At 40.7% G+C, this 24236-nt stretch overlaps 1 protein-coding gene across 1 annotated transcript in view; it reads right to left on the bottom strand.

The window, feature by feature from the left end:
• Positions 1-24236, bottom strand: part of THSD4 (thrombospondin type 1 domain containing 4) — an 898709-nt gene that overhangs the window by 443990 nt on the left and 430483 nt on the right. Inside the window, exon 7 of the mRNA XM_088445395.1 lies at positions 18992-19128. Within this exon, the coding sequence (XP_088301521.1) occupies positions 18992-19128 (137 nt within the window). The remainder of the gene's footprint in view (positions 1-18991; positions 19129-24236) is intronic.

The raw sequence follows: 24236 nt of genomic DNA on the forward strand, positions 1-24236 counted from the left end.
ATTTACTAATAATTAAAAATTGAGTGGACTTCAATATGCTAAGAAAAAATGCATTGTTACCCTTGTATGGAGTGCATCATTCATAGGATAAAGTGGAATACACAGACCAGGGGCAACAACAATACCAACAGACTGTAGTCAGGTAGACAGTAGCAGAACAGTACTGAATGCGTTATGCAGTGGTGTAACTAGGGGGGTCGGCCGGGGCTAAGCCCTGTGCGCCGTCTGACGGGCGGAGCGGGGGACGCCGCCAGCCATGGTCCATGTCAGTTAGTGTAGTGCGGTCTGCAGTGAGTGCGGACGCACCACACAGTAAGACAAACACTGCCACCAGCGCCGGTTAGTACATGCATGTTCATCTACTTTTATTACTAATTTTATGGGGATTGAATGTGTCAAAAATGACTGGAAAAATAGGAACAAAGATTCAAGACTGGTCCAGAAAGAAATGGAGTGGATCTACAAACTGAAGACATTATTGAGACCATCTGGAAACAAAGACTTTAAACTCAAGTGGTTCCTTTAAATGACTCCATACCCAAAGCTATAAACATGCACTCATGTTAACTTTTAGTCATGTTTTAATTAGGGTCTTAATATTTTACAATTTTTACACATTTGAAAATAATATTTCTTTTTTATGTAGATTCCCTTTTAAAGGGCTCTATTTATTAACATTATGTTGACTAAAATAAAGTGAAAAAGGGTGTTTTCACACCCTTTTCACATTATTTTAGTATCACCTATAGTTATTACAGGGCAATTGGAGTAGAATTCGTAAAATTCTACTCCAACCCCTAAGTATCACTTATTTTTAGTAATCAGATCGCATTTCCCATAATTGTAATGGGAAATGTGATCTGGCCAAAGTTAATAAAAATAAATTGTAAAAAAAATATTGGGGAAAGCCCTGTGATAATAACGCCACCTGGAGGTGGTATTATCCAGGGTCTCCCCCAGTTACCGGACTCCTGCCCTACTCTAATGAGGAGAGCAGAGCCCGGAGCCGGACTCAGTAATCAGCTGCGTGGTCTAAACAGACCGCAAAAATAGTAAAAAAAAAAATTACTTACCTGACTCCAGGGACCGGTTATCGGGCCTCCGGTGATGACTCCCCTCCGGTCAGCTGGTCTCCCATAGTGCACTGCTGCCCGGTCATCAGGTGATCGCGTCCCAGTGCAGTATGGGAGATCACCTGACCTGGCATGGAGAACATTGTATAAGAGGCACTGCTACTGGGGACATTGTATAAGGGGCACTATTACAGTGGTCATTACAAAGGGGCACTACTACTGGGTGCATATGGAATGGAAAGGAATGTTCCCAGAGTGATGAGAAACGGTGCTTTATCATGTTGGCACACCCTTATGTTTCAGTGGCCACGTCCACTTTTTCAATGCATGCTCATGTGGGGGCTCCATTTTTCATCTTTCCCTGGGCTCCAAATACTCTAGTTACGTCACTGGCATTATATATAAATAGTTAATCTAAAGACAATTTCAAGTGAATTTTATCTCAAACAATTAAGCTTCCCCCTTTATGTGAGAAACAAGGATGTCCATAGTCTTCCATCAAGGTGAGCTGCAGTAAGGTTGAAGAACAAACTGTGTGTTCACAAATTGCTGAGGAGAGTCTACGGGTGTCCACATTAGCTATGTGTGAGTTTGACATTTATGACATTGTATTCATATACAAGTCTCCTTCCACCATGTCTGCACCCTCTGCAAATGTGGATATGAGTAGTACAAGTAAAGATGTTGACATAATAGAAATTGAGGATGCTAGTGTGGAAGTGGAACAGGAGGATAAGGGGGATATTTGTGTACTATCTGACGCTAACAAGGATATTGATGATGAGGATGTTGTTTATGTAAGTCAGCCACTAGTGGCAGTAGTTCTTGCTCATGATAAAAATAGCCATTGTCATGCCTGGGCATAAGGCCAGAAAAGCCACATCTTGGGTGTGGAATTATTTTTACCCAAATCCTGAGAACATTTCTAAAGGCATCTGTACCATTTGTGAGGCTAAAGTTAGAAAAGAGGTAGGGACATCAACAATCTAGGCACCTTCTCCCTGTTACATAAATTGCAGAAAGTTCATGCAACTTATTTAATAAAATTATAATAATTTGTAAAATAATGACAAGCAGTCCAGTGAAAGTTGGAAAATATACCGCGCTAATGGTTGTTATTAAATAGCAGTTCCACTTACAAAAGGATTAATATAATAATATAAAAAAGGGGGCACTTTTATTGGTGTGAAATAAAAATGAAAGAATTGTAAAAAACTAGGTAAATGACAGGAAATGTAAAAGATTATAAATTAGACCAAATAAAATAAATGAATAAAAATAAGTTAAAATAAATTAAATTAAAAAGTAAAAATTAAAAGAATGGCATATAAATGATAAAATGAAAGTTAATACTATTATTAAAATAAGAAGAGTATGCAATACCTGAAAAGGGAAAAAGGTTAGGTTAAAAATGTTTATAGCCTTTATTGTGTATATAGTCCGTGCTGGGAAGTACAGGGGTTCCAATGGTGTCAGTAATGGCCTTGCTTGAAAAGCCGCAGATTTGGAATTAACCACTTGCCTGGCACGGTCGTATCAGATACGACCATACCAGACTGGGCTTTAACTGACATGGTCGTATATGATACGACCAGTTAGAGATGCCCACTGGGCGGCTGCGGGAAGTTAATCTTCCTGCGGCCGCCTACATCAGAGGGACCTGCTGGTCCCTCTGCAACAGCAGCTGCCCCGCCAATTTGTCCCAATCACTGCTGGCCACAGTGATCGGACATCCGGCGGCACCCCCCTCCCACGCGGCTCCAGGCTCCAGTGTATCCCGATCACTGTGGCCAGCAGTGATCGGGCAGCCTGTGTGACATTACCCCTGGCAGCCGGCGACATGTTATCTGCTCCCGGCGTGGCTGGGTCCCCTTCCCCCGGTGCTCCAGTTTCCCCGAGCCGGGCCACCTTCTTCCGGCGCTGCACTGAGTCCCCGAGCGGCTCTCCTCCTTGCACGGCTGGGTCCCCTTCCCCCAAAGCTGCAGTAATGTCCCCGGGCATGTCCACCCTCTTCTACTGGCGCTGAAGGGACTCCCCGCTCCAGCCCACCCTCCACCTCCTCCAGGCATGGCGTCGGCAGCAGCGGCTGCTGAAGGTTACTTACCTCCTCTTCCCGTCGGCAGCTGCTGGGTGACCAGCGGCAGCTGCCGCTCTGTGTCCATCTCCTCCGGGCCCGGCGACTGCTGATGTCTGCCCACCTTCTTTTCCTGGCCCGGCGGCGGCTGCCGCTTTGAGCCCAGCGACCTCCCCCTTCTCCTCTCGGCGCAGCTGTCAGTGACTGCTCAATGTCTCCCCCTCGGAGCAGTGATCAGACAGAGGTAGTGAGTGAGTGTGTGTGTGCATATATGTATGTGTATAGATGTATATATATATATAATATATATATATATATATATATGTGTGTGTGTGTACATGTGTATATACATATGCGTGTATGTATATACTGTATATTATATATGTGTGTGTGTGTATATATATACATACACACACACGTATATATTATACATATACTGTATGCTTGTATATATATATACCCATATATATGCATATATACTGTATATGTGTATAGTTTGTGTGTGGAGCCCCCCAACCAATGTCAAGGAAACATCAGCGGCTGCGGTCTCAATAGATTGTTTATATCGATTGTTGAACCCATCGGCCATCAATTGTACAGCTGTCAATGGCTATCACTACAGTATACCATAAAAAAATTATTTTTATGATATATGGTGTTTAAAAAAAAAAATGCGCTGGAATAGTTTTAAAAAGATGTTCTTGACCTAATTCAATTATAAAAAAAAAACGACAATTTCGGAGCGGTTTTTGGAAAAAAAATTTGTCAGTTAAGTGGTTAACTAGCTGTCCCTAAATCTGCCTACCTTTTCTGCCATTATTCGCCGTGTGCTGATTGATTCCCTCTGTATGTGTCTAGTTCGCCGTTCTCGGCAGGTTCGCTCCGTGAGTGTCTTGGTCTTTTGCTCAGCGTAGCGGTATGATGACATTATTCCCAAAGAAATTGCACGGTCTGTGGCTTCCAAAGCCTTTTAGGATTGCGCCATTTGACAAAGAGTGCAAGCCTGAAATGCATTGGAAGCCACTGACTGTGCAATTACTTTGGGAAGCAGTCCAGTATCAGCTTCCAGCAGTTTGGACCAGCACATGCAATCTCCACCACCAACACCCTCATCATCAACCTCCTCATTAATGATCAGAAGTAGTCCTTGCAAAAAAAGTATTTTGTGGAAGTCCAAACAAACCCAGGACTTTAGTCACAAAAGTGTCAGTCCCTGTGGCTGAAGTGTTTGGTTTGTTAAACTGTGCATATGCTCCTTTTTAAAATCAAACATAAGGGTCGATGGGAGGGCCCAAGGACAATTCTCTCTTGCACCACTTTTTTTTTCATAATGGGCTGTATTTTTGGGGGACATTGGGGATGGTATTTTTTGCATAGACAAACATTTTTATTGGCTATTTCTCTAATACAATTTTTTAAAAGAAAATAATAATAAAATAATAATAATAATAATAATAATGCAGTGCTAATTGCCAAGGTTTTCCAACAATGGTTAGAGAACACAAGATTAGGAGGCTGACCTGCTGGCCATACTACCCCCTCCTCCCGCATACATTTTCTTAGTCAATCAATCAAATCAAATTAACGAATCAATCCTTCCTTCCTTTACCTGCCTTCCACTGCATACATACTCCACCTCCATTTCCCTGTACTGCCCTCATATAGTTTATTAAATGGACATCCTGTTAGCCACTGCTGTGTAGCAATGTTTCATAGCTGTGCTATAATTTTTAAAACTACCGTGTGTTTGTTCCGCTGCTCTGTTGCTTAGTTTAGCCACCCTTGGACAATACTGGTGAACAGTGAGGTGATCAAAATTGACTGGAAATGAATGTTATTGAGGTTAATAATACTGTAGGAACACAAACAGGCCCAAATTGCATAATTTTTAGCTGTATTGGGGGAATAAAAAAATACAGATCCAAAACCAAAACAATTGGTGGTTTTGCAAAACCAAAACACGAAGATGAATCCAGATCCAATATCAAAACCAAAACACTAGGGTCAGCGCACATCTCTAGTTATTAATTATTTGTCTTTATATGACACATCCTTTCCTGTAAGTAGCAGTTAATGGTTTGTAGATATACATTACATAATAACAAAACTGTAAGTATATAATGAAAAAACAAAAGTTAAATATAAATATGTTTCTGCTTTTGTTTTCCACCTCATATCTTTGCATTTTTAAACCCTCTTCCCAGGGTATCGAGAAAGTGGTTCACAAAGTATTATATATACCAAAAATAATTGTTCTTTGTTCTTATGCTAAAGAAATTGATTGCAATTTTATGACCAAATATATTGAAGTCATTATTTCTGGAAGACAGCAAGAAGTACAGAATGAAGCATATGAGATGATGTAATACTTTAGAAAAAGAAATTACTGCTAAAGAGAATGGGATTATTTGGGCTGATTTAGAGATCATGCAGAAATATATATATATATATGGTGATGCTAAACCAAATGGGCTGTTTATCTTGCTCCTGCAGATATATTAATATTACCTGAGTGCTGAATTCCCAGTGCAGTTTTTCTACACTTCATAAGAATATTTATGCGGCTCTGCTGAATCCACCTTAATTGATTGATTATTTTTCTTCTCAAGATATATTAATATTTTAATTCTGTATTCCATGTGAAGCTATATTGCCGACCTAATTTCATCACTTTGTAACATTTTCTAAGCAAAACAAATTTGCACTGGCATAGATTTTATGAACATTATTAGCTGCAAAGTACAGGATATCTGGATATATTTAATACAAATATGAAAGTTTGTGCATCAGAAAATTACTTTTTAAGGGAACATAATTTGGGAGCTGTTTCTATTAATCACATCAATTTCTATAGTCAATTATAAGGTACATATGGATAGAAGTTAAAAGTAAACACTGTGTATTTACAGATTCATATTATATTATGCATAGATCATCAGCTTTAAAACAAAGTGCTCTTGCAATTACACAACTGTTGACAAATGCTCGTCACTGATATTTTTCTTTGGAAGTTCGCATAGACTTTTCAAGGATAATGTAGGATTGTTTTACGATGCTACAAACATTATTTAATTGTACAGAACACAAACAATGTACTTTTATTGTAATGGTTTGGAACACAAAACCTATTGGGAGAAAATTGTGCAAGCTAGTGTAACTGCAAAAAGGTAACCTAGGTAACCCATGGCAACCAATCAGTAGTTTGTATTCTTTAAATAAACTATATTTAAAATATGATTGATTGCTACACGTTCCAGCATCTGTTTTGGCAGTTTCTTAAGCAACAGTTTTCAGAAATATAATTTTCAATGTACTGGCTGCCTTAATACTTGTATCAATGATGCACCTATAACAGTAATGGGCAGCATGTGTCCCTCCAAGTCTTCACTCGCAGTGCCCTGCTGCTTCCTGTATTGTTGTCATATTTTTTTGTTATAGCTCATAGTGCTGGTTTGAAAGGCCTGCTGATATTATTACAGATAGGGACCTCTTTCATTATCAAATGTATTCATTTAATCTACTACTAAGATTAAAGGGGTGATGTATCAAAACTTTTAAAGAGGAAAAGTTGAGAAATTGCTAAAAGCTTCTAGCTATCATTTATCATGTGCATTCTATAAAATGATTTGTAGAAGCTGATTGGTTAACTTCTCCACTTTTCCTCTTTAGGGCCGTATTCAATTAGAGGCAAAAAGTCAAAAAGGTTGCGCCTGTCCGACTTTCCGCCTCTAATTGAATATGGCCCTTAGTTAGTTGTGTACATCTTCTCCTAAGAGCAATGTGCAACCATTTTGAGGCTTAGAGGACAGACCAATGTGGGCTGCCTATTGCTGATCTATAACAACGTGTATAGTTTAGAATCTGGAGAGTAATTGTCAGTTACTGTATCAACATTTGAATACAATTCATCAGACCTTATAAGAACGCTGTTTTGGTGCGAGGGCCTTACCTAGCAAAAGGCAAGCTTAGCAGAGTCCAGCTGTCAAATGGAAGTGGTTGACTTTGGGATTGTAAAGAAGCCCATTAAAGGAATATGGGGACTAAGGAAAAGATTAGACCAGTGGTGAATTAAAACTTCTATGGACCCATAATGGTGCAGAACCAAACTTCCTCTTCTCCATGCTTTTGTGTGTCTATAAAACTCCTACCACTATAATCAGATTTGAGCTTATATTTAAAAAAAAATATTAGTGGGTTCCTCACTTTCAGTGCACTAACATACAATTTCATACAGCAACCAGGGGCGTATCTATAATGGGTGCAGGGTGTGCGGTGCACACTGGCCCCCTAGATCCAGGGGGGCCCGCACCGCACACCCTGCACCCATACTTTGTCATACTTACCTCTCCGAAGTCCGTCAGGTCTGCCAGCGCTGTTCAAATGCCGGAAAATGGCCGCCGTGGCCATTTTTCCGGTGTTTTGCACATGCTCTGAGAGAAGATCGCCGGAAAAATGGCAGCCACGCCATTTCCCCGGCGATCTGCACAATAGAGCCTGGGCACACTCTAGTGCCCAGAGTCTATTGATTCTGCGGTGTCCGGCCAGCCGCGTCAGTCGACTGCCGGACACCAGAGTGAGAGGAGGGGGCCCATGATGGGGGATGCACTCGGGCCTCCTCCTCTCCTCCTCTCTAAAGATGCCCCTGACCCCAACTATTTTGGAAGAAACTGCAAAGGCAGTCTATACAAGTATATTTGCATATACAGCTGGACCATCACCACAATCTCACTTTATCTCTTGTTATGGTTATTCTGGAACTATGTAGTTTGAATGTGGAGGACCTGGACCTCTTCCAGTACTGTGCTTCAAGCCACAGCGTCAAGCTCCACTAGTGTCATCTTCCATTGTATGAGAATATCTCCTAACACAGCACATTGTGCTAATGAACAGGTGCATACAATTTGTACTATTATAACCTTTATTATACAACATAAACACATCAGAAACAGTCTTCCTGTATATGACCACATTGTATAAGAAATTACTGCTTGCGCTACTACAACCTACGAAAGTGCCATATTAGATTATACTGGTTTACTAAATAATAAACCCAATCACTTTGAGATTACTCCATATTTTTCAATTATTTTCATTTATCTGTAAGAATTATGCTCTTTTAAATTCTACAAGTATTACAATAACATATCAAATACAAGAAATGTTGGAGTGAAGTCTAAAGGCCCCCATACACATATGTGCGATATAGCAGCCGGTCCGATGGATTGGAACGATATCGCTGCTATATCGTTCCGTGTGTGGCTATGATATCGGCCAGTGCGCGCTCCCGTGGGATCGTACATCGCTCCTCCAGATTTTTCTGCATGTTCAGTTGATCAGGGGCAGCGATGTACGATCCAATGCAGTGTTATGCGGGTGGGGGAGTGGGGTACCGGCATATCGGGTGGTTGGCCACCCGATCGCTCCGTGTGTGGGGACCACCCGATATGTCGGCCGTTGGATCGGAAGTAGCATCGCAAGGCGCATATCGCACCGTGTACGGGGGCCTTAAAACTTACAGAGGAGACAACAGTCATTTTCTTGGCAATCAAAGACAAGTAATTGTAAGCAGTTAGAAAAAGAATGCTTGACGCCGCTTAAAAAAGCTTTTTTTCTTGTATTAGGCTTTTATTTTATTTTTCTTAAGAAATCTAACATATAAAAGTAAGTGACAAAATAATAATGTAGTAAAAAGCTAAATATATACAGTATATAAAAAAAGAAGAAAGCTTTAGACACTACAACAGGTTACATTGTTATTTGCTGTATAGTACCACAAAAAATTTTTGTAATGTGACAGAACGAAACGTGTTCAGATACACTAATGATAACTTGTAGCAAAGACATATTATACAGCCAGCAAGATTGACAGCCCTTATGACTGCCTCTTGGAAAGAAACTGTCAATTAAGTATTGTCAATTTCTCCACTAAAATCATAAATGTACTATTCTTTTTCTATGGATCACAGGACATATTTCTGGGGAATAGCTAAAGATATTGAAATTTATTACATTTCAAAATAACATTATGCCATTAAGGTTAAAAACAGAGGTAGAACTGAATAGCATCCTGCTGTGCCTTTCACATTCTGCTAGGTTATATTAGTAATAAGGCAACTACTGAATACTAGACATGCATATATTGACCATGATTCTTAAATGTAGGATAGTGTTCAATGGATTACAAAAATGTATCTGTACAAATCTTTCTTTATAATATTCTCTAAAATAATTTAAGTGTAATTACTTAAGTGTTGGTGATTATAGTTTGTAAGTCTAATATTTCCATCAGTTATATACTGCGTTGGATTAATGAGCAGGGGGCAGAGTGATCCTGCTGCCTGCTTCAGGATATAATAATGGGGAAGGGGATTATCCAAGAAGTGAGCAAACCCTTTAAAGGTTTATGAACTGCTATTTGATTAGGGTTGAGAACTCCTGGTCTAGTTCAATGGCTCTCAACCTCAACCATCAAGTGTTCCCAACAGGTAGTCAAACATCGAGTTTCTAGTCCCCATTACCGGGTCCAGCGTTGTCACATCACAGCCATCCATGTCCCTCCTGGCTGCAGGTGGCATCTCTGAGAACTGTATTTGATAACAGGGAGGGACTGTGGCTCCAGTTAACCCTGGCAGTCTCTGCAGGTGCGTTCGCAAAAGGGGCATGGCCTCACCACAAAAGGGGCGTGGTTCTGTCTCACGGGGGCGTGCGCAAGTCACGGGGGCCTGGCCTAGTGGCAAGCCCCTGTCTTTTAGTATCCCGGCTGAGCAGCGCCGGAAGGTGGAGCTGTTTGGTTAGGGTTTAACACCGGATCGGCCCATCAGGCCATTGGCCCTTCTGGCATTTGCCAGAAGTGCCAGATGACCAATCCAGCCCAGCATGCTAACCAGCATGGTGGTTGGCATTCTCTTCCTGATTTATTCCCCACATTTGAGGAGCATGGGCGCCTCCATCTTGGTTGCGATCACCTGACTGCGCTGACCAACCAGAGTCCAGCAGCATTAGTCATCTGCTCTGCTCATCAGCCTATCAGCGCTCAGTGAACCCTATTTAAACCTAAACTTGCACTGTGATCATTGCCAGAACAACTTTTCTTCCCTGAAGATCAGTCTCTTAGCTCCATTTGCAGTATGCTCCTGATCCAGTCACCTGTCTCCTGTATTGCTATAAAGCATTCAGATTTAAACATCACCTGCAGCGTGCTTTCATTGTGTATTACTCCCCAGCAGCTTTAATCATCACCTGCAGTCTGCTTCAATTTTGCACAGTGCTGAATTCCAATTCTATCTGCAGTTTGTCTCCAGGGTGCATAGCACTCAGTGTTTACAGTTACACTATCTGCAGTTTGCCTCCAGTGTTCATAGTACCTAAATCTTATATCAGCAGCATTCTGCCTCTGCTGTACTACCTATAGTCCAGCCCTTCTGTATACTGACTTTGTCGTGCTTCTGGCACTCACTCCAGTGTTATTCAGTCTGCTACTGTACCTCTTCAGGATATCTATATAACTTGATCTGCTCAGAATTCTTCAAATTATATATAATACTTACTACAGTGACCTTCATGAGGAGAAGCATCATTAGACCGTCAAGGGGTTCCCATACGAATCACCAAAATCTCAGTTCTGTCACACAGGTCATATTTTGAGGATTTCTGTCTGTGGTAGCAAGTGTGATAAATACTAACCCAGCAAAATAGATGAACTCACCTGTAATCTATCATGCCTCATTAACTAAAGTATCACTTCCGAAAAACTAATCTTTCTGCGGAGTCAGCTTTACAGAAGCGAGAGACTTTTCTCCTGCTGCTCTGGTCTTCGTAGACTCTTTACAGCCTGTCTTCAAGCTGCACATGCCGAAGAGCTGACACCCACCATGAAGACTTCTCTCATGTGGCAGTCGGTGCAATGGAGCCGAGAGGAGGGACGGGGGTGGAGCTGGCAGCCACAGGCAGCCAGAACACAGTGGGAGGGATTGGAAAAGATCCTACATTGCACAAGCTGCCATGTAAACAGAAGCTTGTGGAGATATTCGGGGGCTGTACACCATCTCAGGGTGACATACAGTTTTCGGAACTTGATGAATCACATTTCTACATCCCCATACTAAAGTTTGGGGACTGTGGAAATTATTGGAGCAGATTTGTAACCAGGAGCTATGAGTGATATCTCCTGTGTTACAGGAATAAGCCTGACACTTAATTTATACAAAATTACATGAAAATTTTAATTTTCACCAGATTTTGTATAAATTTAGTGATGATGAATAGACCCCATATAGTTTCATTTGTAAAACACAAAAATGATAGGAAACACTCCTATGCTTTATGTGATGGACTAGGATTACCTCGAACACTGGGTTGTAATGAAGTCATGCCCATATTCATATCCCTGCAAGTAACCCTTCCAACCACTGTTTGATAAAACCGGGATTCATAAACGTAATTCACTACATGTATGGTAAAAACTAATCCTGTTCCCCATTCCCTTAACTATTAAAATCTCTAAAACCCAACACAGAACAAGGGGTTTGGGACCAAAAATCAGGGCCAATGGGTGGAAAACGTATAATTAAAACTGAACAATCTTATTTTCTGCAGCTGGTAGCAATTTCATAGCCCTTTTAAACTAACTAAAAAAATATTAGTAGTAGTATTAGAGCCACAGTACTTTAAAAAATAATGATGGTGTAAACTATAATACTTAAATACAATATCCATCCCGTTAACGCTCTCCCAGTCACAGAATTTGAGCAAATTTTAATTTTTGGCTTAATTCAGAGATGTACAGAACTCTGATATTCACGTACATCTCCAATGGTTTGAGACCTGCGCATGCACATCAGCCGCACTGCACATGTGCAGATCTCCTCCTGCAACGGCGCTCGCAGTGCCCTGGAGGCCGCAGCCTGATTGTCAGGCTGTAGGCATTCCAGGGTGGAGCTAGGGACAGTTTCCCAAAATGTAGGCATGTCGCCAGTGTTTTGTGGGAGTGCTGAGGACAGTGACTGCGTTTTCCAATGCAGATTTACTAGCCTCGGCAGCGAAGATGAGATGGCCATTCTGAGTAGCCTTAGGCTCACTTAGATGGCCGATGCAGCAACCGATGGTTGCGATGTAGATCCGATGCTGTGTCTTTGGATGCAGCCCTTGGTTCTACAATACTGGCAGTAGGCGTCTTTTGACACTAGCAGCATTAGGATACTTTTGCAAAGCCACTGTGTACAAAGATGCAGCACTTGTGTCTGTAGCGTCCATCTATGAATCAGGCTCTTTATTGCTCTAAAACCTCAGCGCACAAATTACAGTCACACTGTACTTATCCCAATAATGATGACCCATTTAGCACAATACATTATGGGATCTATTTATCAAGCAGTGAAAAGTGTGGAGAAATGGAGCAGTGGAGAAGTTGCCCATAGCAACCAATCAGCTCCTACCTATTATTTTATAGACTGTACTTTATAAATGCTACTTCAAAGCTGATTGGTTGCTATGGGCAACTTCTCCACACTTTTCACTGCTTGATAAATAGACCCCAAAATCCCCATCCCAATATATGTTCAGCACTCAATGTATAATCCAGCTGCCCCAATAATGCCAATGGCCTCTTCTAGTCACATTACATGACACCTTGCATAATCCGCCATACCATAGCTAGTGATCATTGATGTGGGTATATCTGCCAGGAAACTCTAGAATTTTCGGTTTTGCCTGCAGCCCGTCACATGACTATGGCTACCTAACAGAAGGGATAATGCTAGTGGTAGAAGAACAGATTACCTGCTGTCAGGACTCAGGTAGAGCAATCTGTTGAGGCCTATTTGCGGCCCTAAAGTCACTGATTTATGACAGAAATAAAAAAACAACAAAACTTAGCTTGTAGGTTAAACCATGAAATGTGATGGAAATTCTATCTGTTACGAAAAATTATGCAAAAGATATTAATAATTTAGAAAGAAATAAAGTTAGAGATCATTGCTAAGTATGTGGGTGGACTATAATTCATTTATGTCGTGTTTACAAATACATTAGGGGCAAAGACAAAACGCGCGTTCCATTGACACGTCTACAGCACGTGTTAGATAATAAGAATGTCATAACATAATACGTGTATCTCCAGTGTTGCCTTATTGGTGAGTTATCCACAAGTTACATCTATGTAGTTTCTTACTTAGTGACATGGTCCCACAGCTAATATAAGAGAAAAAAATACTTCACAAGAGGTTATAAATCCCTAAAAAAAAGAGCCACATTATTAACCATAATTTAAACCATGTTTGAAAAATACTTTTATCCAAATATAATACATCAGTGCTGTTTAACATCAGTCAAAAAGAATGTTATTTTGTACATGAACATGCAATATAATGATCAGTAGAGGTCAGCAGAGACCACATTATGCAGAATGTATCCATGAGCCTGCAGTATATAAATAGGCTACATCAGTCAGTCATTGTGTTTGGCACTACTATGATTGTTGTATTATGATTCCATTTTTCCCTTTAGCTAATGTTAACAAAAAAGTATCTGTAGACTGCAAGCTGTCAATATGGACACAAACATGTTTAGCCAAATGGGACAGACACAGTGCTATTGGGCACATACAGCACATACATAGGACTAACACATTCCAGTCAAAACCTGCTACTGTATATAGATGTAGCTTTAGGGACACAGATGTAACAATGGGAACTGTACTAAGTCCATGGTCACTAACCTTTTTCTTTATAAAAACTACTGTACATTCATACATACATACATTCATACATAATACATAATAATACATGTGCTTGAGGTATGCAGTCGAGAAGCCGGCGGACCTAATCCCGACAGCCGGCTTCCTGACTGCTTAATCCCGGTGAGGGTTAAATGACAGGCATCTAAATCTAGAAGCCTGTCATTTTACCAGCGCCGGGAGACCGGTGCCCGGCATCCCGATCGAAGGGACGCCGAGCGCGGATAGCCGCGCTTTAGGTTTGGGGTTCCCGAGGGGATTTAGGGTTAGGCAACCCCCCGGGAGGTTAGGTTTAGGCTAAGGCAAGGTGCGGTTAGGGTTAGGCACCCAACCGGGGGAAGAAGGGTTTAGGCGGCCGGGAAAGGGGGGGTTAGGTTTAGGCACTGGGGGGAAAGTTAGGGTTAGGCACCCCTAAGAGAGGGTTAGGGTAGGGGATTAGGTTAGTCAATACTTACCTTAGGGACGATCAGGATTTTCACCCATGTCGGGCAGCCGCTGTCGGCTGCCCGACATGGGTGCATACCGATTCCGTGCTTGATGTACCCTTGGGTACATGGGTGCATACCGATTCCGTGCTTGATGTACCTTTTTTGAATTGCTTTCAAATTGAATTCAAATAGTTTTATAAATGAGATTAAAAACTAAAATAACGGTTTATAGACTGCAAACTATATGATTATGTAAGGGAAGATATACAGTACATGCATGTTAAATACCACCACTGATGTATTAGAAAATACCAGTGTCCTGCAGATCAGCTGAAAATAGAGAATAACCAGATCCTTGAAGTTATGATCACATGAGTGTGGTGCTGAAGGAATGCCTGTCCCATAACACATACATCCCCCCCTTCTGTAATTCCATTGTTTACACAGGTAATCCATATGCCATACCACATCGGTATTTCACTCGTTCAGCTCCAGGCATACCCTTACAGATAATGGCTGCATTGACAGACAGCTCCCATTATTACAAATTCATTATGGCAGTGTGTGGATGTACAGAGAAGACTACAAAAAAACATTTACTTTGCAAGGTGAATGAAATGGAAACTGAATCATGTGTCAGTGATTGTGTAAGTGTTATCTGCTGAAATATTTACAACAAATACAATGTCCATATGGAAACGGTTGGTGCCGATTCAGATCAAGTAATAGCCTTTAGACGAATGTGCAGTAACCTAAGAATACTGTATAATGTCATAATAATGCTATTTGTGGAAATACAAGTTCTATTTCACCTGCACTAATGCAGGATGTTAGAAAGGACATTACAAAGTGTTAATATTCATCCACGTTGAAAATATTGGGAGTTTCTTCGATGTGTAACTTACATATATATATAAGTAATACTATTATTATACTAACACAATCCATGAAACTATTCAACTGGAATATATTCTATAATACAATGAGAACCTTCTAGAATCAAAGCATTTTACTCATTGTGCCGTTTCCTGAAACTGGCTGGCACAGGGAATGGGCATTTCTTATTATAATTAGAAAGGAAACAAATATTTTCATATAATCTCATTTATGGTCCTCTCTCTCCAACTGAGCATCTCTTCATTTCCAAGAGATGTAACAACATTTGGCTGCCAGCAATATAGAGGGAATGCATTAAAAATTGCTATATTATACCGCTAGTGAATTTTCACTTTACTGGAATATTTAATAATGATAAAATTGATCAAATTTGCATTTTAAATTTACAATACATTAATAATAATGTTTACGATACCACTGTCCACTAGACCAGAGATCCGCTGAGTATTGGTAAGCCTGCAGGCTATGACAATAAGGGCTGCTAAACATCATTTCAAAGAGCTAAATATTGATGTTTTCAAATTGGTCTTGCTAGTCATACTGTACAGCACTGCACCCATAACTGATCAGCCATGCGGGTCATCGCAGGACTTGTCTGATGGAGACCAACAACATACAATGACAGCTGCGTGATTCCCATTATTCTGATAGAATGCAGCTGTGAATAGACAAGACACAATAACAACAGTCTAGGGGAGCCAGAGTCCCATTTCCAGCTGTTTAGAAACTGGGATACAAGCAGGCATTTCATGCAGTGAATTCTGTTTGCATACCCTCACATTATACCGAAGCCTGTTTATCAACTGGTCATGGGTTAGTACAATGCAATGTTATTTCTCCATCATGTTTGCTCAATTATTTATCATGCATTCAAACCTCTCTATACCTCTTTTCTTCCAAATTATTCATCTTTCCGGCTTAACAAATACCATTCAAGGAGTAGACCCCTTAAATGACCTGTAATCATTTTGCCTTATTTCTAATGTCAATTTTCACATAGGATATATGGATAAGGGACATCTGGATAACACTGTCAGTTGATAGTTACACTCTCTTTACAATAATCAGAAAACTCTACTGTTAAAGCAGATTGAGCCAAGCAGTCTACCTCCCAATCTACATATTTAGTTTACTAATGGCTTTATTCTATGGACAAACAAATATTTATCTTTTACTTCCTTCATCACAAAAACGATACAATCTATTCTGCTTGCTGGATAGTGGTCTGAGCTCTCAATGCATCATAAACAGGAGTAAAAATGTTTTTGTTTTTTTAAATAATTTTATCATCAACAGAGGAATATTTTTATTTATTTATTTTATCAATTTGAATAGGCATCTATACTAGAAATTAAGCTTCTAACAAATTGTATTGTCTATCCCAGGAAAATGTGTTCTCTGTGACCCAATAAGCAGGGGAATAGACAGCAGATTCTTTGGGTGCTTAATTTCAAAGGAGTTCTAAATGCAGAGCTGTAACTAGATTTTTTTGTACCCTGTGCCAGAGAGATCATTGGCACTCCCCCATTTTTTAAATAGGGAAAGAAGGGAGGCCAGGAGATGCTGGGGATAAAAGAAGAGGAAGCTACAAGTGAGAATGATAATAAACAGGAAAATTGCAGGTCCAAACAGCGCCCCCTGCCCTGCGGTGCCCTGTGCCATGGCACTGGTCGCACTACCCTAGTTACGGCCCTGTCTAAATGTCAGTGTAGAAATAGATTGATTTGTTCCCCAGTACTTTCAACAGATGAAACATAGATGTTGGAAGATAACCACCTATTAGCGGCTTGGTTTAAAATTTCTAATTATATATTTACAGACATTTTCAATAAGTTATTATATATGATAATTTAGTGATGGATGAACACAGATTCTAAACAATTTCTAGTTGAATAAGGGTTATGATTCAGTGATGCCCAGCTTACTTTATAGAGAACATTATATTCTACATAATTCCATAGTTATCTGATAAATGTTATATTTGACCATGCCAAATGTCATTAAATGCTTGCATAATGTATATTCTGGGAAGTGTGATGTCAGTGGATTGTAATGAAGGTATAAAATCTATGTTACAGATATGACAACTTGTTAGTTACTGCATTCTAACCCTGGGAGAAGTGCACTCTCTCAGTCAGAGCTTGATCTATTAACTAAGTAATAATTTACTAATTCTTTAGTTCATTTGATTGGAACCTATTATTTTATGCAACATCACAACACCTGGTAGAAAGAAGTATTCAACACCAAGAATTTGAAATCGAAGTCATAACATCTATGTTACCTTAGATGTTACCATCAGTGCATGGCCATTGATGGTGGGAAACCACTGGCTTATTGCAATCAATGGAAAAAACATTGGTCATTGATCGCTAAACGTCGATGTTTGCAGCGGTTCTGGGACTGTTTCAGAGGTGGAGTCAGTGTCATTGTTGGAATAAGCAGCCAATGTTTTGGACACAAGCAGCCAAATGTATCTTGATGATTACCACCGAAAGCCACAGTACAATTTTGGACTCAGAGAGAGACTTTTCTGGGTGGTAACTAGGGGTTGGATAATCAGATGTGTGTGTGTCACAAGAGTGTCAGGGATAGTGCACTTGCCCCGACAGCCATATTTAAACAGAGAAATTGCACCTGCTAAAAAGCTGGTGCAATCTCCAGTGGTAAATATGATGGTGCACAGTGGCAGAGCAGCACCACAGCCGGTGGGCATCTCTGTATGAATCCCGGCTGAGGCATTTGCATAAAAACACAATCACACAGCAGCTAAAGATGCATTCGCGGCTGCATTATTGTGCACCTCTGAATCAAGGCTTCTATGTTGTATTCCAGCAAGTCGCTGTCTTCACAAATACTGGGCACTAGAATATAAACAAACATTGGCCCTCATTCAGAGCCGTACGCTCTGAGCAGAGCGCACGCTCTGAATGAGGGCCGGGCTCCATGAAAATGGAGCGTCCTCCTGGACACTCGTATAGCTGTGGGTCACCACCCACAGGCTATACGAGCGTGCATTTTGATGGCCGCGATGGTCGTGACCATCGCGACCATCGAAATTGCGAGCCGTAGCCTGCGGTTGAGGTTTTCAACCGCAAGCTCCGGAGTGATTTTGGCTCTATCAGAGCCAAAATCACTCCCACTGACATCACTAGTGATGTCAGTGGGCCGGCTTTTGACGGGAGGCGTTCCCGTGGGAACGCCCCCGTCAAAGAGGCACGCCCCCAGAACGCCTACCAAAGGGGGCGTGCTGTCAATCAACATTGACAGCACGCCCCCTTTGATCGGACACAACGAGCGAAGGACTTTCCTTCGCTCGTCGCGTCTGGCGCATGCGCACGACGGAGCTCCCTCCGTCGTGCGCATGCTCAGTCCATAACATCGACCCACTTGCGAGCGGACAGCCGCTCGCGAGTGGGTCTGAATCAGGCCCATTGTCAACAAAGTCATCAATAGTGGAAAACATCCTCTCACCATCAATCGGAAAAAAAACATTGGATACAGACCACAAAACATCGATGTTTGCAAAACATTAATGCCAATGTCCCATGTCTACACCTTGCCATAAAAATGAAGTTATTGACTCAACTAAAAACTTAAAAACAGCATTCCTCAAAGTCAAAAAAAAATAAAAAAAAAAAATATATACATATATATATATATATATATATATATATGACTGCCTTATTGTATTAGTCTTAATGTAACCAGAGACACAATCTGTATAGCACAGACCTTCATAGATAAATAAACATGTGGCTCTGCAAAGTAACAAAGATTTGCTTACCTTGCATTGGCCAGATACACAAACAGCTGTTCCGTTTAAGCCACATGGCGTTCCATCTATTACCTTTTCAGCTTGCCTTACGTAGAACCTGTAGCCCATTGCCCTGCATGTCAGCTCACACTTCAGAGCCCCATTTCCTAGGGATTAAGATAAATTCCTTTAGGCATATTTTAAAAATCATTCCCATTTGAGTACACTTCAAATTTCAATTCTAAGTAAAGAATGGAGCATAGTGTTTGTGATGAATTAAGCAACAGAAAAACACAAATGTATCCAGTGAAAATGTAATTGGTAATGTTATTATATTTGTTCAAATTAACTTTTTGCTGAATTAGAGAATTAACTATTAAAAAATTGGTGACTTCTTTCATCCTAATGAACAGACCTATGAGTGGAAATTGCTCTGATAAGCACACATTGTCATAGGCTAATGGTGGGTCAGCCCACATTGAAGACCTTGTTTGTGACAGGTTAGGAGGGCATCAACTGCACTTACCAATTAACTCAGTATGACAGGTCAACAAGGTGTGAAAGAAGTGTATAGAAAGTCTAGTATTAAGTCAGTGCAAACAGAACAGTAACAATACAGGGCTATAGAGTGGCTGATGGGTATAGGAATTCTTATATACTGTACGTTCACAGATGTGACTTCATACACTATTGATGCAGTCGCGCCAAACAGCCCTTGTGGTGTGCCAGATCCCATCTGATTCAGCTTGCGCTAAGAATCTTAGGGGTCTATTTACTAAGCAGTGTTAGGAGACAGAGTGAAAAGTGATAAGAAAGTGATAAGGTGCCAGCCAATCAGCTCCCAACTGTCATCTCACAGGCTGTGTTTGAAAAATGACAGTTGGGAGCTGACTGGCTGGTACCTTATCACTTTCTTATCACTTTCACTCTGTCTCCTAATACTGCTTAGTAAATAGACCCCTTAGTCACACATGGATGTGACAAACCACTTTAAGAGACTGTACTGATTAAATTGATATGCAACACTTCTATATCTGTGTGACATACTTTCCAATTTTAGCAGGACAGTCCTGCTTTTCGAGGATTATCCTGCTGTGCCACCCACAGGGGACAGTGTTCCACGGACAGTCAGGAAGTTGGGGGATTGAGCAGAGCAGTGGTGCTGGTGACAATGAATGGATGCTGTCTGTGTCCATTCTATGCAGGGAGGAGGCTGGGGGCAGCCTAGCAGCTGTAGAAGTGCAAGGCTTGCTCCCAGCATGATGTAAAAATGAGGCTGTCACATTCCCAAAACATCATCCTCCAGGGGGCATGACCTATTGAGTGTGCGGGGCTCCTGAATTCAAAGCCCAAAATGTTGGGAGATATAGTGTGCAACTGAGTATGAATCTGTATATGTAGTGATGCGATGTCATGACCACAGCTTTTCTCCATGCCAAGGGGCACTGTGCTTTGTATACAGACTCACTCATAAACACATATACAAGTGTTGCATAGAAATTTAATCAGTGCAGTCTCGTAAAGTGGTTTGTCGTGATAAAGACACTTTGCATAAGCTGAGTCGCAGTGGAACTGGCAGCTCACTCTTGCCAAGTGTCTCACGCCACATGGCATATTGGGGCTAGGTGTATGAGGTCATCTGTATAGTGGGAAACTGTAAAACTCATCTCCAGGTGTTATTTATATGTCTATGCTGATCACACAGAGACAAAGGGCTCTGGCTTTATCACACAGAGAACTGCTTTGGTTGAGGAACGTAAGCACTTCATAGCTCTAAGCCCTGACATAGACTAATGATACAATTATTTATACTATACAGTAGTGGTAACAATATTACAACTAATACAAATGACTGCTAAATACACTAACTATTGACTGATTATTTATACTGCTAATATAACTATAATCATAACTATAACATTTACCTACTGCATAACTATTAACCATGACTATTTCCATTCCCACAGAAATACAGTATAACTACATTATCCAGGGAAAGCCATCACTCACCACACATGCAGGAGAAGAAATCATTAAGTAAATTTTACATAATTAATTTTTTATATATATTATTATTAATATTATTTTAATGTCCTAAGGCACATTACAGCCATGGATAATAAGCATATTTAGAAATTTTTTGTAATTTGTAAGCACAACTGAGCCACATGGCCACTAGATGTCATTACTCCACTACTACAACTGCTCTGTATTATGTAGACGTTCACAATAAGTCAATGTTCCAGAAGATACAAATTTATGTATTGCAGCAAGTCATAATATACTGTAACAGGCTGGTATTATCAATTATGCAGTTGTTTTATTTTTAGAATTAAATGTATCAAAACTGATAGTGCTATTACAGTAGTGTGTGGAAGTGCACTCACAGCACGCAGAGCAACATCTCGGCTGTGCCCTAATTTTCCCCCTAGCACACCTCAACGCTCACTTCTACTCAGAAGGTGGGAAAAAGATTGAAGAAGTTCACTGGGCAAAAGTGTAAACATCCATGATCCCATCAAAGTCCAACAATACTACTATGTTTTGTACTGTAACTCACTGTTTTCCTGTTCCCTCATTTTTTATGTACTTTGTAAGGGCACTGCGGAACCCTTATGGCGCCATATAAATATAGGATTATAATAATAATGATAATGATGAAATGTCACCCCTTTTCAATTTTTTTCAAACATATTGTTCAGTTTAGCCAACATTATGTGATCTATTTATCAAGCAATGTTAACCCCGTTTTCACATGTTTTTTCCTGAAAATGGGTTATCACTGCATCAGGCAATTTAACAGCAGGTTTCTAGCAAATTATTTCTCCTATGATTGTTAATTTATGAAACATCCATAAGCTGAGTTTATCACATTTTGAGATATAAAACATAAGAGTCGGCGAAAGCTGACTAAGCGTAACACTACAGTATGTAAGAGTCCTGATTTTGTGTAATTGGCTAGTAATTGGAGCCCTGTTACTATGTAGATTTAGGTTGTAGTGGTTGTTTATTGGTTGGCCTTAGCCTATGGGATTTTTAGTGGGCATGTTTGTGGTTGTTAAGCTGGGTACACACTGACAGATATATCGCCCATGTCATTGAACATTGCCATATATATATTGACAATATGCATACCTCCCAACTGTCCTGCATTTAGCGGGACAGTCCCGTTTTTCTGGGACTGTTCCGCTGTCTCGCCCGTGGGCTGCAGTGTCCCGCGGTGGGGGAGAAGTTGGGGGAAGCATACACGCTGCTCTGCTATGCAGAGATAGAATAGACGCTGTGCGCATGCGAACAGCATCTATTGAGAGTACGGGAGGAAGCCTGAGGGCTGCCCAGCATCTCAAAGATGCTGGGCACGCCCCATTAGTGATGTAAACGGAGGTGTGTCATCTGACCACGCTCCGGTTAGGCTTGCAGGTCCCGACTCCCTCCCAGCAAATGTTGGGAGGTATGAATATGTCTGAACAAGGTATCTCGCATCTGTCCTTTAGCACAGCTGATGCAGATATATCGGCATAACTGGTGACCCGCTGACCACCCGCTGGTGATGGACATCTCAACTGGGCTGGCAATTTAAATGTTGTGATGTCAGCGCAGACACATTGGTTAAACGATTGGTAAGTGTGTATACACTTAGCAATCATTTGATATGTCGGCCAGGTATGTATCCAGCTTTATATATAGGAAGACCTTTTTTTGAGCCATCCTTTAGTTTGATTAGAGCTGATTCTGAAGCGTTTTCTTGGCCACCCCTTTTACAGAGTTTCATTCAGTCATAAATTAATAAATACTGTGACCTTTAATTCAAGTAGTTGTTGTCTGTTGTTATTTCATCTAGAATTATAAGGGGGTTTCTTTATTAGAATTAATTACAATAAAGTGATAAATGGCTTAAGCCATTTCAGAATGGTGTAATGCTGTGATTACCTGTCTGCAATTCTCAGCAAAAGTAGTACCACCCATACACAATTTCCATCTTGCATATGAGCAGTATGGATGAAAGTTAAAGTATATACTGAGGATGCTCAACTTTATTATCTTACACATGAAATCAAGTGCATCTGTTCATTGTTAATTATAAAATGCCTGTACTTTATTATTTATTTATTAAAATTTTTTTTATATAGAGCAGCATATTCCATTGCACTTTACAATTGGAAACATTAATAGAACAAAACTGGGTAATAACAGATGGCTATATAGGTAGGAAGGCCCTGCTCGCAAGCTTGCAATCTATAGGGAAATAGGTATTGATACACAAGGATAGGTGCTATATATCGCATTTTAGTCTAGCCAGAATGCAGTTTCTTGGTTGGCTGCATGATCCAGTTACACAGGAATTTCGGCCAAATGTCATGAGGATGTGAGAGAAAGACGATGTGTGAGGTTGTGTGTGGACTGTGAAAGGGGATGTAATTAGACATGGAATATATGAAGGTTATGTGGGCGGTTCTGAAATCTGATAAGCTTGCCTGAAGAGGTGAGTGTTCAGGGAGACTAGAGGAAAGTCGTATTGTGCATGGTAAGGCATTCCATAGAGTGGGTACAGCCCGAAAAAAGTCCTGTAAGCATGAATGGGAGTAAGTAATGCATGGGGATGAGAGACGCAGATCTTGTGTTGAGCGGAGAGGTCGGGTTGGGAGATATTTTGAGATGAGTGAAGAGATGTATGTTGGCGTGGTTTGGTTAATAGCCTTATGTGTAAGTAAAAGTATTTTGTATTGAATATGGTAGAAAACCGGCAACCAATGGAGGGACAGACAGAGCGGAGCAGCAGACGAACGTTTGGCGGGGAAGATCAGCCTAATTCATTCATAATGGACTGCAGTGGTGAAAGCCTGTTTTTGGCAAGACCAGTAAGGAGACTGTTGCAATAGTCAATGCGGGAAATAATGAGTGCATGAATTGCGTGAGATATGGTCAAATTTTGGATATGTTTTTTAGATGTATGTAACATGATTTTGATACAGATTGAATGTGGGGAACAAAGGACAGTTCAGAGTCAAAGATGACTGATGGTGAAAAGCACTATATAAATACAATTATTATTATTAATAATAATAATAATAATAATAATAATAAGCATAGGCTCTCTTGCCTATGCATTTGATGTACTCCCAGGGCATCACGCTACAGGCAAGGACTTCTTCAATCTTTGCAGGGGGACCTGGTTTGCATGGGACATTGGGAGACAGCACATGGTGGGTGCTGGTAATGAATTACGGCACTGTAACACTGAGAGGGTTGGGTATGAAATCCCGGCCTTCTCCCC

Source organism: Taudactylus pleione, unplaced genomic scaffold (assembly GCF_031769625.1).
Source record: "Taudactylus pleione unplaced genomic scaffold, aTauple2 ptg000019l, whole genome shotgun sequence".
Taxonomy (NCBI): domain Eukaryota; kingdom Metazoa; phylum Chordata; class Amphibia; order Anura; family Myobatrachidae; genus Taudactylus; species Taudactylus pleione.